The 16,906-nt window shown below is 40.2% G+C and overlaps 1 protein-coding gene across 1 annotated transcript in view; it reads right to left on the bottom strand.

Moving 5' to 3' along the window:
- SPAG17 (sperm associated antigen 17) overlaps positions 1–16,906 on the bottom strand; it is a 244,626-nt gene that overhangs the window by 19,859 nt on the left and 207,861 nt on the right. Inside the window, exons 34-39 of the mRNA XM_026657376.1 lie at positions 15,266–15,393; positions 14,151–14,333; positions 7,876–7,989; positions 4,480–4,525; positions 2,454–2,556; positions 1,929–1,982 (exon numbers count right to left, since the gene is read on the bottom strand). Coding sequence (XP_026513161.1) covers positions 1,929–1,982; positions 2,454–2,556; positions 4,480–4,525; positions 7,876–7,989; positions 14,151–14,333; positions 15,266–15,393 — 628 coding nt within the window. The remainder of the gene's footprint in view (positions 1–1,928; positions 1,983–2,453; positions 2,557–4,479; positions 4,526–7,875; positions 7,990–14,150; positions 14,334–15,265; positions 15,394–16,906) is intronic.

Here is a 16,906-nt window from a genome sequence, read left to right as displayed (position 1 = left end):
AGCTCTCATACATGTTGGGCATGATTTCCAGTCATTGAAACCAGCTTTATACCACTGTAATTTCATTGAGTCCAAGGGAGTTACTCCTCCTTATTGCAAATGAGTAGAAAATTAGGCATGAAACCCTGGCTACTTTGAAGTCAATGAGTTTTGTCATTGATTTTAAGGGAGTCAGAATTTCATCCCAAGTTTTTAGTGACAGATGCCATAATACATCCATTTTAAGCAGAGTAGATTTTAAGTAGATTTAGATTTTTATTGATAAATATTGGTAAACGTCAATTTCACTGTATATACACAAACTGACAAAAATATTTCCATCAATAATAACTGAACTTTGCAGATAGGCAAAAAAAGAAAAATGCTGCTTGTGACTGTATTAGAGTTTATTTAAGGTTATTTACTTTGTATATTTTGACGTGATGCTGACAATCTGTGGTTTATCGGTTTATAAAGTTTTAACTTTTTGAAACTTAACATCTACTGTATTAGATACTTATTGTTTGATCCCCTATTGTCTGCTGCCCCCATAATTTCCTGCAACTGTGAAAATTTTGCTTGATAAATAAAAAAAAAATTGCTTATACCCCATAATTTTGCATAACTGAGAACATTTAAATCAATAAAAATTTAAAAAAATCCAAATAATAAACATTGATATGATCTGTTGAAATTATAAAAAATAAAAATCGAATTCTACCAAGCCTAATTTTAAGTTACTTTTTACATAGTATGTAATGAGAGAGAAGGTGTTGCCATCATGTGGCACTAAGGCAATCCAACTTCAATCTGGAATTAAAGCATTTTATGATTTCAAACAAGTCAGTTACAAAGTCGAGAGCATTAGCTTAGCTCTGATGCCATGCAGGAGATCCTGGCTCAATTACTATTTTCAGTCTTTCACAAAAACAAATTAGGAAAAGCACAAGTTTCTCATCACAAGATTATTTCATCCACACTGTATGTTCTTCTGTACATCAAGACAAACACTGAACAGTTTAAATAGTAATCCTCAATGTTATTTATGTTCATTGTGGGTGCACGCATGTTCCTGTGAGAGAACCTTCACTTTTGTGTTTCCCATTCATACTTTAGGTTTTCATACTTGACATTAATTTAATGTAGATTTTTTCATTATTTGGATTTGGACAGTCATTTTATACAACACCATAAAATACAGCACTCTGTCAGATTCATAAAAATCTTACTTTCTGGAATCTTGCAATTTCTGGAATTTTTTTTTTAGAAATTTAAGTGGAAGTGAAATAAGGGGGTTAGAATTAAAGCTGAGTTTCAGCTGAATTATAGTTCTCACTGCTGCTTAGCCTATTATACTTTCCCCTTCCATAGCACTTTTAATCTGAAGATCTTAATGTGCTTATCAACATTAATTAAAGATTCCTTACAACCCCTGTGTGAGGGAGATAAATATTTTTCAAATAGGAAAATGGAGGATAGGGAGATTTAGGGTCAAAATGTTCAAATTAGGCACCAAAGGGACCTGATTTTCATGGGAACTGAGCAGATGCTCATCACCTCTGAAATCAGGCCACCTCTGTTAAGTGTCTATCATGGGGATTTAAGAACCAGAATTTGAAAACACTGACCTAAATTACTTTCCTAACTGGTGTTGGAGCCAGGAATAGAAACTAGGTTTTCTGACTCCTAGCCCCTGTTCTAAATTGTCTGTAATAGATACTGCCCCCTCCATTCCTATGCTTTGATCTGTCATTTGCAAAAGTATCAGAAGTGCAGTCAAACTATTCATTCAGCATTTCTATTAGAGCTAATGCTCCAGCAGCATTGTTTTGCTACTGTATCACATTAAGGGCCTGATCCAAAGCCCAATGAAAGCAGTAGGAGTCTTTCCATTGACTTCAGTGAGTCTTGGATCAGGCCCTAACTTTCAGTCCTAATAACACCATTACCTGGACTGCTCTAATTTTGTCTGCCAGTGAGATATCTGCGTTAATCTGTCCTTGCTGCATGAGGGGGAAAGGAGAAAAATAATGAAAATGAGATAAATAGCACAGTATTTTATAAGCATGAATTGTTCACAAAATAACTCATGAAAGAAAGTATTTCTCTTATTAAACCATGCTATGTTAATGTGTCTGATGACTTCTGACCTGGACTGATTACGAGCATAGTTTGCAACGCTCATTGGTCAACCATGTTAATAATTACATTTTGCTCTTTTATAGCACTGTGCATCTGAAAAACTCAAAAATCTTCATAGCACCCTTGTGAGATAGGTAAGCGTTATTAGCCCCATTTTACAGAAGGGGAAACTGAGACAGAGACAAAGTGTTCATAGGGAGAGTCAGACAGTGCTTGAACTCTTCCTTTCCACTCCCATGCGCTAACCACTAAAGCAGACTGTCTCTCATTTCTGCTTCTCACCATCCTTTGTATGATTTATGATAACAGCAGGTCTTATTGGATTGTTCTACCTGAAACTCTGCCAGTAGTCTTCAGTTTGCTTTGATACTGTCTTCCTTGGTGGACTTTGGAGCTGAGAATCCACAGCCTGCTCATATAACTCAACTATCTGAGCTGCAAGATAAGGGGAGGTTATTTAACTACTGATGTAAATTCAGTATTAAACACTGCAAAGTGTTCATTAATTAAGAATAGTTAAAAGAAGCAGCAGATATTTCTTTAATGCATCATTATGTCACCCAATTAAAAGTTGCTGTTTAAAAATGGTTCCTCTTAACTTATTTGATTCCTGTGAGTCAGATCTCCTTACTTTTACTCATACAAACAGTTTCATCTGCATAGCATAGGAGATTGAGCTGGATTCTTTTCTGCCTCATGCATCATTGGAAAACTGTCAGCCAGGCCTGAATATAGAATCTTTATCACTGGTTATGATGTAAGAAGCAGAAAGAGCTGATGGATTTCTTCATCCCAGGTTCAAGTTTAGAGTATCAGCAGTTAGGAAATTCATCTTTCCGGGGGTACAGATCACTGATACAGAATAAACATGTATTCCTAATGCTTATATGTTCCTTAAAGAAACAAATCAAATATCTGTGAGCAGGAAAAGTTGCTGATGTACAGCTAGTGTCTGACTGGTTAGCAATACTTCAACTCCCAAGGGATCTTCTTTAGTTTCACTATATTTAATGGCTGCTGTAAAACTGCCATAATCAAAATTCTTATGGAAGTAACTATTGTTTCAATATGTATTATGGAGAAAAGCCAATCATTCCACAGCTAAGACTGTGCTAACGTTTTTGTTTTTTTAGCGAAGTGTTTTTCTTTCCTGTAAATTCTATAAATGTACTATCTAGTTTAAGTTATACATTTGAACTTTGGGTCCAAAGGAAATTTTTTATTGTAAAATTCAGAAGGATTTGACCATCTGTTTTGGAGAGAAGAGTTTTAAAAAAGCCATTGACTGGTTTGTTTTCAAAAGTCTCCAAGGGCTAGTTTTCCAAAGGGACTAGGCCTTGCAACACTGGTAGGTGCCCTAATGGCCAGTGGAATTCACAGCCCAAAGTTAGCACCCCATTCATTTTATGGGGAGAGTTAGACACCTACAAAAGAGATTCTCAGAAGCCAGCAAACTGAGCTGGGAGCCACTTAATCCAGCTAGGAGTGAAATGCAGAGGAAATGGGCAACGTTTAAAGCCCAGATTCACAAAGGCGCTTAACCCGCACCGATCTAGGCCTTAGGTTCTTGACTCAAAGGCTGGAGAGAAGCACCTGTCTCTGCCTGAGATTGTCAGCTGTGAACCATCTCCTGGCATTAGGTGCCTAAGTCAGCTCAGCTTTATTCTGGGGGGAAGAGACAGAGTTAGGGCACCACTCCTACCTGGGATATAGGAGACTTAAGTTCAAGTCCCCGCTTCAAATCAGGCAGGTTGGGAATTCAAATATGGGTCTCCCACATCTATTAGGCATAAGGGAACATGCACAATAATCCACCCCCCAAAATTCCTGACCTGCTTGCAGGTTTAATTTAATGGTGTCTAGTTTAGTTTAATTAGGCTTGAATAAAGACTGGGAGTGGATGGGTCATTACACAAAGTAAAACTGTTTTCCCATGCTAATTTCCACCCCCCCATTGTTACTCACACCTTCTTGTCAACGGTTGGAAATGGGCCATCCTGATTATCACTAAAAGAGTTTTTTTTCTTCTGCTGATAATAGCTCACCTTAATTAATTACCCGCGTTACAGTTGGTATGGCAACACCCATTTTTCATGTTCTCTGTGTATATATATATTTTCCTACTGTATCTTCCACTGCATGCATCCGATGAAGTGGGTTTTAGCCCACGAAAGCTTATGCTCAAATAAAGTTGTTAGTCTCTAAGGTGCCACAAGTACTCCTCATTCTTTTTAGAAGTAAAAAAGGGATCAAAAACCAGAGGAGACAGACTAATGTGCATAGCATTTAAAAGGATCACTTCACCAATGTTTTAAAATCATGGGAGCGTTTAAAATACAGAGCTTTATTTGTTCATACCTCTAGTGTTGAGATCTTCAGATGATTTCTCCAAGTTAGGGAAAGACTGCAATGAAGACAGAATAATTATGGATATGTAACAAACAAGACCTTGCACAACAGTACCTACCCTTTGAGAGAGTTTTTATCCCCAAACAAGCGTTCTGTCAATCTGAGGCTACAAATGGGGTCCCCTCAGCATGCCTGGAAATGTGAGCCACGAAACAAAATATCTCTAAAGTACAGAGCAATGGGAGTCAAGGAATGGGGCGGGTATGCAATAGACACAGCCACATGAAAATGAGATGGGACCTCTAGGGCCCTTGGCAATGTGAGCAAGAGAGTAGCAGATGAAATGTATACAAACCTGAGAGTCACTAATAGAGAGTGAATTTAATCTGATTCTCATGTGTGATGAGTTAATTCCTCAGAATACTTTGCTTCAGAATTTGTTAATGAGTTTGCAGTGTACAGAGAATTAAAAGTGATAGGACTGCATTTGCCTTATGGTCTGTTTCTGCTAGGTAAGGGTGGCTTTGCAGAGACAGAGGTGCATATATGTGTTGGTTGCACCATTTGACCTTGCAATGGCACAGCATATCCATACTGAAAACCAGTCTGTGGCACTCCCTTCATTTGCAGAGTACTGTGGGACATCCCATGGAATCTCCCTCACATTTTCCAGCACAGTTCTCCAGAGTAGATTATTAAAAAAATTAGAAAAGTATAATAGGACTCTAATCATATTCTGCCATTTATGCATTAAATTACAACACAAGTCCCACCCCCAACCAACCCATTACTCCAAACTGGTATGTTAAGGCTGGGATCAGATAAGGATTTTTTTGCCTGAGACTTTCCACTTATGTTGGATTCTACTGAAAGTCCCAATTGTTTATTTCAATACTGTTTCTAATACGAGGGCCAGTTCTGCTTGAGTATTCATGCACATGCATATTGCAGTGCGCTGCCTTTATGCTCCTTTAAGTGGCCAAAGCACCCCTCTCCCTCTCCTTAAAAAACAACAAGGAGTCTGGTGGCACCTTAAAGACTAACAGATTTATTTGGGCATAAGCTTTTGTGGGTAAAAAACCTCACTTCTTCAGATGCATCTCCTCTCCTTGCCGATCTCTAGTCCTGGTGTCCTGGGATGTAGTATAATGATCATTACCACATCTAGATGGAGGTATGTCACTTCTTCGTTACACTGAATATTTCTAAGTTGTATTCTTTCATGTGATGCAGGCCAACACTTATGCTGATGTTCTATTTAGTGAAATCCCATTGGCTGCTGCAAAAATGTGAAGCCTTGAGCCCTATTTTTGATCTGAACTAACAGTTCCTTTCCATCTCTTGTGCCTTTCCCCACAGACATCATTTTAGAAAAATTGTGGAGGAGTGGCACAGTTGTGTCAGCATACAGAACATGATATGTGATTATATTATATCTTGCAAAGTCTTGGGGGGAAGGGCAAAGCAAGGTTGGGGGAGGCAACTAGCTCCTTTGCCCCATAGTAAAGGACGTCCCTGTCTTTCCCCTAGGATTCTGAGATAAGCATGCTCTGAGCAGAATTTGGAGGAGCAGGTTGCTCTTGAATAGTTCCTCTGCCTCAGTCAATTCCCTATGTTCCCCACTGGAAAAACTGCACCAGTTGTACCCACAGTGCCTGCATATGATGTAAGCACCTCCAGGGCAATGGGGGAAGACAAGTGACTGGAACACCACAATATGCTATGTTTGAGAGTTGAGATGTATTTGGCCGTGTGAGGAGTTTTACTTAGTTGTACTTATGTTCTGTGGCAGTTTGGGGATATGTCTGTGTCAACTTAGGAATTTAATTTTGGTTTTGTGATTGCCTGTTGTAATTTCTACATCTTTTTTTTAATGTAATCTTTCATATGAGTATTTCTGTAGCAGGAACCTGGCACCTAAAGCAGAGACTATGTTTTGGAAGCTGTGACAGAGCAATGAAATGGCTATGAAAATTGAAAGGCTTTATCCCAGGGGTAGCAGACCCACTGACTTTGAAAGCACACTCTTCATAGAAACCTGTGTGTCTGGGAGAAAGGGGCTGGAATCCCCCAGTCTAAATACACAGCTGGGAGAACTGTAGTTTCTCTGCTTGACCACCTCACCCAGAGTTGACAGGGACTGCTTTGAAAGGCAGCTGCTTTTTCTAAGCTAAGGAAACAATTCCATTGCCAGAAACAGAAGACCCTGAAGGAGAGAGTGGAGGGGACTTTGCCTCCCCTCAAGGACTCAGACGAAACCCAGTATTCACAAGGTGGTGAGGACACAGAGGGATTGTGTTCAGTAGTTTGTTGTTTTCCACAGAGCTCTCACTCTCTTGTGCTTTTTAAGAACAAAGTGTGTGTATAAGAAATTCCTTTCCTAAGCCTGCGTTTCCTTGCATTACTGCCTCACTGTCCCCGAAAAGGTTAACTACAAACCAGAGCTCCCACAGCCAGATAGTCTCTGGAGGAAATGTATCTAACCAATGGGGGTGAGGGGTGGGGCAGGGAGGGGCTTGGGAAGGTTGAGGCACTGGTTCCAGGGTCCAAGCTGCAGGGTCCCATTGTTTAAGACCGGTGTCAGGCATAGAAGTCTGCACCTGGTAGTGCACCGGAGTTACCCAGAACTAAGGATAGTGACCAGTCACTACCCAGGCTCAGGGAGCTAAGCAGCATATGGGAGTCAATCATTGGATCCCATCACAACAGACAGTGTCAGCTCAGAAGGCAGGATTGGACCTCCTCTAGATTACAAGCTATTCTGGGTGTGGCGCTCTCAATCTCTCCTGTTGAAACTACTCCACTTTATAAATATAAATAATGAAATATTCATTGGAGCAGGGTCCAGAAATATAACAGGCACCATCATCACAAGCAGCAGCCATTGCTGCTGTTTTGTGAGTCTAGCCCCAAATTTTTGTGTTCCGGCCAAAAGTATTTGGTGAATTCATGTCAAATTCACAAATAGTTTCAGCTCAACCAACCCTACATTTTTCATCTGAAAATTTTTGCCCAGCTTTGCTCAGGAATCCTTTGCTCAAATGATATCAGATGTGGAAAACTAACAGTACTAACAAGCACTACTAACCAGCACCCCCTTGAAGTAAAGAAAATTTCAAGACAATCTGAGTAAGCACGTGGATTTTAAGAGCACTTAGAAGAGTCAACTTTTAAACAGAAAGCGCTGCTCAACCTGAACTATAGTAGAGCTGGTGTTCTGCTATATTACATCCTAAGATTTTGTTTGTTATTTTGTGAATGGATATGATGTATTTTAGAGGCACGGCAAGCACCTGGCATGGTTGCTGACAGAAGTGACAATGCCATATTATTCGTGGTGTAAATAGACCCTGAGTTTCAATAATTGGTATTGAAAAAAAACAATTCAAAATGAAGTTCTCTCACCATAACCAGTTTGAGGAGGTCAGCAGCATTACCCTTCTCTTCCTCTGTTCTTGGTTCTTTAATGGTCATCTCTTGCATCTCATCTTCCTGCTTCAGGATGTAATCTACGTATTCCTAGTGGAGCAGTGAATAAAGGATATGGGAGATGCAACTGTTTGTTTTACAGAAGTAAACATAATGGACATTCATATGGAGGAGAGTTTACTTACCAGTAAGTGAGGTATATATTGCCTCTGAGGATTCACACTGTCAGGGTCAAGAAACTATGGTGGAGCTCTATTTGTCAGACGAGTCTTTATGCTCACAAGCTCAGTTAGATGGAAAAGTAGGGACCATAGGTAGGGCTAGGCTCACATCCCTATCCAGATGGCAAGCTACATGCAAGGATTCATGAACAGGCATTCTTCCATACTTCTTTGAATTCCAAAGAAATGGGGAAGGAGAAGAGAAAGCTTGTGCCCTCTCCTCTAGCTCTTGGCTAGGTTCTGACCAAGTAAGTCTCTAGCTTAAAAATTCTTCTATAACAAAAGAAGTTTTCTTCTAACGTAAGTAGTTTCAATCTACCTTCTCATGACTGACAGTGGGGATCTACAGAGGCAACTTTCTAAGGAGAAATATTGTCTTTGCAATTGTACTTAGGATCATGTTCTCTGATCTACTCCACAAATGCAGTTCTGTTATGTCTGTGAAGTCACGCAAAGAATTAGTGGCTATTAGTGGTATCAGTTCTGTCTGTCTTCATCTTTCTCTACTGATCATTGTAAGTCACTTATTCCTGGAATACCCATAGAACTGGTATTCCATGGACAGAGTTACATTTCTGGTTAATATAATCATTACAAAGGTCTCTGGAATGCCCATAATTGCACTGCTTCTTTCTAGGGGTTCCTTCTTATTCTGAGGGCCATTTGCAGACCTAATTTATAATCTTTTAAATGCAGAGACCTAACCTGGGAATTTGGCATAAGAAGTTTAAAAATTTGCCCCTTTCTAAAAGACCAATATGTAAATCAGTATATGTATGTAATGCAAATGAGTAAAACTGAGTCCTGCTAGAATGATGTCTCAAATGTGTAAGAGATGTAAGCAGTCAGTGTGTCTCTATTGCAACAAGACCTTTTTTCAAATGTACTATAAAAATCAAGTGACTACATTAGGCTACTTCCTCTACACATAGCACATATTGCCATATCTCCAAACTTTCAAACCTACCAATGTGTAAACCAGTCACATAAAATGTGTGACAAATGACTGAAATGTGAATCACCTGTGTTTTGTTATGCATTGTACCATAATTGACAGATGATAATGTTTTTTAATTATAAAATCTATTTTAAGGATGTTTTCACTGTGTAAATTAAATAAACTAATTATTTAAAAAAGAAAACTGAGAAACCAAAGTTTTAAACCCCTGATATATGGAGATATACCTATCTCATACAACTGGAAGGGACCCTGAAAGGTCATTGAGTCCAGCCCCCTGCCTTCACTAGCAGGACCAAGTACTGATTTTGCCCCAGATCCCTAAGCAGCCCCCTCAAGGACTGAACTCACAACCCTGGGTTTAGCAGGCCAATGCTCAAATCACTGAGCTATCTCTCCCCCTAGGGTCAACAGGGGGTTGAACAGCAGGGTTTGAACCTTGGATTTTCAGATCTCCAGCTAAGAACACTAAGACTTGAAAGATAACTTACATCTTTTTATAGACCACTCACTTAAGAGGGATGTGACACATTTTGCCAGAGGGTTCCAGAACTATTTGATAGAGAGCAGTAGAATGATGAAGATCAGGAATTCTGGGTTCTATTTCTAGCTCTGCGGGGAGAGAGAGTGTGTGTGTGTGGGGGGGGGGGGGGGAATGTGATCTAGCAGTTCGAGTGGTGGTTACAGTCAGGAAGGCCAATCACATAGATTTGGCACATTAATTGTGACAGGCAGGATCATATTACATACCTGCATTCTATTCCCACCTCTGACTACAGTAATCCTCTGCTACCTCCCCAGTTAGCTTATTTATCAAATGAGTGGTATGAAGTGCGTGGAAATATAAAGAGCAGTCAGCAGAGGAGAGACTAGATCTCCTGATCGCCTAGCTTTCATTTCCCCTACGTTAAAGGGAATTTTAATAGGCAGCTCTCTCTCATATCTGTGGAGCATCACCTGATGCAGCTGAAATGCAGAATGCCCTTCCAAATCCGGTGCACTTGAGAATTCTGTATAGTGTGGGAGAGCCTGCTGTTCTAAAACAGAGTATCGTGAAAATGTACCAAGTAGGAAATGAAGAAATACACATTTTGGACTGAGTTTCTTTTTCTCTGTGTCAGAAACAAATGTATAAAGCTTATTTTTCTCAATGTTTAGTGCTTTTTTGCTGAGTAGTTAAGTGATGACACTAGAGTAGAGTAGAATATCAGGGTTAGAAGGGACCTCAGGAGGTCATCTAGTCTAACCCCCTGCTCAAAGCAGGACCAATCCCCAGACAGATTTTTGCCCCAGATCCCTAAATGGCCCCCTTAAGGATTGAACTCACAACCCTGGCTTTAGCAGGCCAATGCTCAAACCACTGAGCTATCCCTCCTCCCCATACTATGCTTAGTATTGTAAAATAATCCCAAGAAACACACTTAATCTGTATAAAATGAAACAGACTAAAGCTGTCCTATTTTCATCTGGGAGATGCAACCTGTGATGGACATGTAATTGCTATGTATTGATATATGAATACTGATGTTTAACAATGCTATGAATACTGTAAATGAACCACTCAGTGAGGTAAAGTTACAGTATAACTATGGAGGGTTATTAAAATTTCCTCTATGACTGCACTGATTTAACTTAATAGGGGGCTTTGGGAAGAGCACATGAGAAAGCAACACAACAGTTCTAGAGAATGACAATCCAGCATGCACTTGAAAGACAATGAGCCAAGCTGTTAGCTTCAAGTATCCTATCTCCAAGGAAGATGCAAACTTGTTTTGTCAGCCTGGGAACTTGATTCTCAGAAGAACACTAAAGAGTAAAAAGTGCTTCTCATGGGGATGAGGGGGCATTGCCATTTGTCAGTAGGGAGTTTCTAGGGAGCCAGGTTGACAGAGTGTGAAAGCCTCTGTGAAAGGAGTCTAAAGAAGTAGGGACGTCCCAGAGCTAGGGATTGGTAAATCTTAGAAACAAGCTAGATAGGCATACAATCTGTTTTATTGTTTAAAAATATGTTTTCTCTGAAATGCTTTTGTTTTAAATAAAAACTACTTTGTTTTAAGGAAGCTGGTTGGTCACTGCTTACCACTGTCACTGCCTTAGAGGGTATGGATTTAAATCAGACCTGCTGAGGTAAATCAGGATTGATACACAGGGGACTGCAACCCAGAGCCTAGTCTGAGAGTGGGAGAATAGCGTGATTCCACCCTGAGAGACAGGTGGGAGAACACTTCAACCTCTCTAACCACTCAGTGACAGACTTGAGGGTGACAATTTTGCAACAAAAAAACTTCAAAAACAGACTCCAAAGAGAGACTGCTGAACTTGAATTAATATGCAAATTAGATACAATTAACTTAGGTTTAAACAGAGACTGGGAATGGTTGGGTCATTACACTAATTGAATTTTTCCCCCCATGTTAAGTTCTCCTCACACCTTCTATGGGTCATCTCGATTATCACTTCAAAGGTTGTTTTTTTTTTCCTTCTGCTGCTGATAGCTCATCTCAATTGATTGGCCTCTTACAGTTGGTATGCGTACTTCCACCTTTTCATGTTCTCTGTATGTATAAATATCTTCTGTCTGTGTGTTCCATTCTATGCATCCGCAGAAGTGAGCTGTAGCCCACGAAAGCTTATGCTGAAATAAATGTGTTAGTCTCTAAGGTGCCACAAGTACTCCTGTTCTTTTTGCGGATACAGACTAACACGGCTGCTACTTTGAAAGGTGATGACTAGAGACCTGAGATGGAGAGGGGTTGCGCTTGGAGAACCTAGGAGGTGTCAGAGGTGCAGTTAGTCCTGGTAACTGTGACACGACCCATAGAAACTAAAGGCGCAGAGTGGATCTTTCAGGTCAGTCTATACATGGGCTGCCCCTCACTCATAAAGATGACCAATAGGTTGCATTTCAGAACTCCATGGGTCACTTTTGACCCATGGTCTGCACTTCAGACAACTTGGATTATCTGATGAGATTAAGGGCACCTATTCTATATTAGCTCAGTTCATAGTGTAATGAGGTGTGACGATTTGGGGAGCTGGTCTATCCATAATTAATAATTTCTGGCTGATGTGAAGTTGTTATTATGAAATTGTTGAATCATGGAATACCTCTGTATGGAGGTGGAATCCACCATTTGCTGATGTCTGTGCCAGACCAGGGACAACAAGCATTAAACCTTAAATGGTTGCCTATTCAGGTTCAAACACCTTTGGACAATGGGTTGGCTGAGGTTAGGAGAAGCTAGTCTGTCCAAGGCCTCTGAAAGGAGGGGAAGTGGAAAATCCAAAGCAAGAGCAGAACAAAGGAACCAGGTATTGATAGGGGGACATATAAACTCAAGAGTCTCACTGAGACAGTAGCAGGAAGCTTTGGGAGAGAGGAAGAGATGGACAGCCTATCTTAGCAGGGGGGTTCAGTTTAACTGTGGGACCAGCCAAGGGCAGGGAAAGTTAGCTGACCTAGAGAAAGCACCATGATTCTGAAGAGAAACCATGAACTGCAGAAGGATCCCAGATACCCCAGAGGACTTGACTCAAGCCCAGAGCAGTGAGGAGCTCTGTGTATTTCTTGAACTACCTAAGTAAAGAGTATGGTGTTTTAGAATCCTGTGCAAAGTCCGTCTGTATGTCTGCTGGCTTTCACTATTGCATGCTCCTGAAGAGGTAAACAGTAAAACTGATGACTCACACCTTTGGTGGGACTTCTGCAGAACATGCTGCTGCAGAGGCTTGTGGGAAATGGCATTAGTTCAAGGGCCTAGATAATTGGACTATGGGGCCCGCACTGCCAAGAGGCATCAGACATGAGGTCTGCACCTGAAGAGTGTCAAAGTCAGGGATAGTGCCTAAACTGTGCTCAGCCCTTGGAAGCTGAGGCCACATGGGATTCAGTGTTTTTGATCCCCTCAAAGCAGTCTGGTTAGTGTCCAGGGAAGAGCTCAACCAGATCTGTGACATAAGACATCTTTAATTAATATCTGAAATAAAAATTGATCACATGAAATGTAAACTTCTCTAAGATTATTTAACCTATTCTTTGAGGTCTATTTTCACACCAAGAGACATGCAAGAGTCTCATTAACAGAGATGGGGAGTTCAGCCCATACATTTGGGGTAAGAAGAGGCCCTGGGTATAGGATTTTGTTTTATTTGTTAAAGGGGCTGCACTGTGGACATATCCTTTGTCCAAAATGTAAATTTTGTAAGTGGAAAACAAATTAAAGAATGAAAAAACCCCAATATGAATAGAATTTTAAAATATTCCAATTAAAAATGTTTGTTCTGGCATTCACACATTCCTCTTTGATATTGTGAATAAAAATGACAACAATTTGTGCACCTAGAAAGTGAGTATAAATGAAAGTGAAACAGGCGAGTCTAGTTCTGCTGCTGAAGCTGAGTGAAATGTGAAAAGTTATGAAATAGTCTAAACAATTATTTGATTTTCAGCATTGTGTCAATGGCAATACATGTTATTAATAATAGAGGGAAGATTGTTTTTAAATGAATTTTATGTGGTTTCCTTTAAGTGATTTTTTCCTAGTAGAAAGCGTTGTCTGAATGACAGCCATACAGACGGTTTATCCCCAGAAAAAGTACAGCACAGGCACTGGCAGAAAAACTTCTCCCACAACACACCTTGTGTCAATGTTGCTCAGCCCTGACACAGCCTTGTCTTCACTGCTAAAAAAAAAAAAAAAAAGTGTTTTACAATTGGAATAACTAATGTGAGTGAGCTATACCGAGGAAAAGAAATAGTGAAAACAAGGCACTTTAGTTTTATTGTGAAATAAACTAGGCAAGGTCAGCATCCTACCCTATCTGGGGTTTATATATTTTATGTAACATATATATAATATTGATGTATTTTATATTTATATAAATTTTACGTATATTAAAATATTTATATACATATATTAAATATTTATGTACATTTATATATTTGTACAAGGATTATTGGATTCCAAGTAACTGACAGCTCTTGTCTCAGGGGTATGTGAGAAATATACGCTACTTGATTTGTCAGCAAATGTCTGTTTACTGAGAGAATGAAGTTACTATGACTGCATTACCTTGAGGGACAGCTGCAGCTTCTGTCTCAGCTCATCACTGATTGGCTCATACTGGATCAGCTGACGGATTTGTAGCACATTAGGGCATTTTAGTACAGGTGCTGGAGAGCCAGTCAGCTCTTTGGATCCTATGCACAGACCTTTCCAAATATGTGTGCCAAATGGTGGTCCTGGAATCTTCCTCTGAAAACAATCAACAACGAGCAAACAGAGCATGAGATTATTTATTATACTGACATGGAAGGTTCTCAACAAGTCAGAAAGCAAGGTTGTAGAGATACTTACATGAAAATGCATCCTGCTCACAAAGCAAGAATTGCAACTTGGGCTAGATAAACTCAGAGACTGAATTTCAGGCTAGGGTGTTTCTTAGCCCAGGATCTATAGTTATGACCAAGTTCACAGGGCATCCTCTCAAGTTGTTATGCTGAAATGTAGAAACGTGTCCCAAGCCATGAAGTTTGGATCCCTCAAGGTCAGTGGTGTTTGGATTTCAGAGTTTGACTTTACAAAGGTGGGAGTAGGTGCAAAGTTTGGATCCAAATCTGATTTACCCTAATCTAATTATGAATGTAACCAGTGAAGTTAGTGGACAGTGAATTCCTGCATGTCGCATGCTTATTACATTAACACATCCTAATCTAATTGAACCTAATCTAATCAATATTTTCTGATGAGGATGCCCTCTGGATTGTCTTAAAGAGACGGCATGGTTTTGTGGCTAAAACATGGGACTGATGAGTTTAGAGTTCTGTTTCTGGCTCTGGGCTAGACTCAATGTGTGACTAGTCAACTCAACTAACATCTTTGTGCTTCAGATTTCCATCTATAAATTGGGAATAATAATATTTACCTACCTCACACAGATGTTGTGAGGTTTAATTAATTTAAGTATATAAAGTGCTTGGAAATTCTCAAATAGAAATTGATAGAGTGATGTCCTGTGTTATGCAGAGGTTAGACCACATGATCACAATGGTTTCTTATGGCTTTATAATCTATGAATCCAGTCTACAAGTGCTATGTACAAATAATAAATATAATAGTTAATAATAGAGTAACATCAATGCCTAATAGCAAAACAGGGAGAAAAAAGAGTGTTGAAAGATTTATACCTCAAATGGAGGAAATGTATCCCAGTTCCTGGACTGGAGGCTAGGAGGAACAATATTGGATGATTCTCTCTTCATTACCCAGGGAGAAGTTTCAGTCAATGGTCGGAGAACAGTAATACTTAGAACACCTGGGTCAAAAACATTTCAATAAAAGTAATTTTGCATCCAAATTGGATAGAGAATTTGATGAAGGGTTTTGAAATCTTCAGATGAAAGAACATATATAAATGTAAAGCATATTATTACTAGGCTGTGAAAATGAATGCAAGAATGTAATACTGATGGTTGGAGACAATACTGGATCACAATGTGGCTGCAAGATAGGTAAGTATTGGATTAGGATCACCCAACTTTGCCAAACCACAGATTGCATTTGCAACTTGCCAGGAGTCTGAGGGATACATCTAATTTGCATATTATGGAGTGCATGACCTCATCTTGAGTAAGGAGCTGCAGACCATGAAAAAACTACAGCATTGCACCATCTTGAGCTGCATATGGAACTCTTACTTAGGCTACACTTCCATATTCAATGTAAGCATTGTTGTGAGCTGCATTTTATCCTATTTTACATTTCACTTTCAGACCACAGGTAATTAATTACTTGTAATTATTACTCTCTGATGAACTCTAGCTTTTCTTTAAAAAAAAAAAAAACAACCTACAGGTGTCTTAATTATCAAGACTTCAAGAGTGATGCAGTTTTCAGATCTTTCTTAAAGTTTTCCTCTCCTATGAGACCAAAAAATCCACTTAGCCCTATATTCTGCCTCATATACTACATAAGAAATTTACATCACTGTGAGTTGTTCTGTCACAATGATACACTATTCCATAAGCATATAAAAGCAGAAAAGCTCCACTGTCAATATAGCAAAAATAGCCAAGTTAGTGGTGGGAAGGCCCTAAAAGTTTGAAGTCTGAAGAAGCATCCTAAAATCTGGATTCTTATCTGAACCGATAGAGGCCACCACATACCTAACTATAGCCATCTTTTTAGGGGGAAGCCCAATGGTTTGCCGCTCTCAGACAGAATGCTGAGGGTGATTAGCAGGCCTGCTTCCTCGTCTGGCAGTTTCATGGAACATATCCTGTCTCCCCTCCTGAACTTCCCACTTCTGCCCTCCTGGTTCTTTTGATGTGTTCCCTTCTCTTTCCCTCTTCCTCTTTCCAGTGCCAGTGGCAGTTTTACTGATGTTATTCAATTTATCTGCTGGGAAGCCATTTATTTTTAGTGAAAGCAACACTTCAAATTGTGTAAAACCTGACAGGGTGAATAGTGGGATGGTTGTTCTCAACTCCTCCCTAGATCAGCCATCGGGAGAACTGTACCCTTATTGTACTACTTCAGGGGTTGGCAAACACGGCACGCAAGCTGATTTTGAGTGGCATGCTGCTGCCTGCCCCATGAGAGGAGGAGGAGGAGGGGAGGAGGGCCCCCAGCCCCACTCAGCCCCCCCGCCCACCGCTCTCCCCTGCGGGGGCAGGAGGCAGAAGCTTGGTCCTGCAGCAGCCAAGCTTCCCCCCCCGCTTCTTCCCCCAGCGTGGTGCTTTCCTGCCCCTCCTTCTTCCCCTCCCCCTCCCTGCGCTGATCAGCTGATGGCCCTTGCGAGCGGGATGGGGAGCAGAGCAGAGCCGAGC

The sequence above is a fragment of the Terrapene carolina genome, unplaced genomic scaffold (assembly GCF_002925995.2).
Source record: "Terrapene carolina triunguis isolate 2854851 unplaced genomic scaffold, T_m_triunguis-2.0 Scaffold242, whole genome shotgun sequence".
In the NCBI taxonomy this organism is placed as follows: domain Eukaryota; kingdom Metazoa; phylum Chordata; order Testudines; family Emydidae; genus Terrapene; species Terrapene triunguis.
The sequence above is the reverse complement of the archived record's forward strand: the minus strand, read 5'-3'. Positions and strand labels throughout refer to the sequence as shown.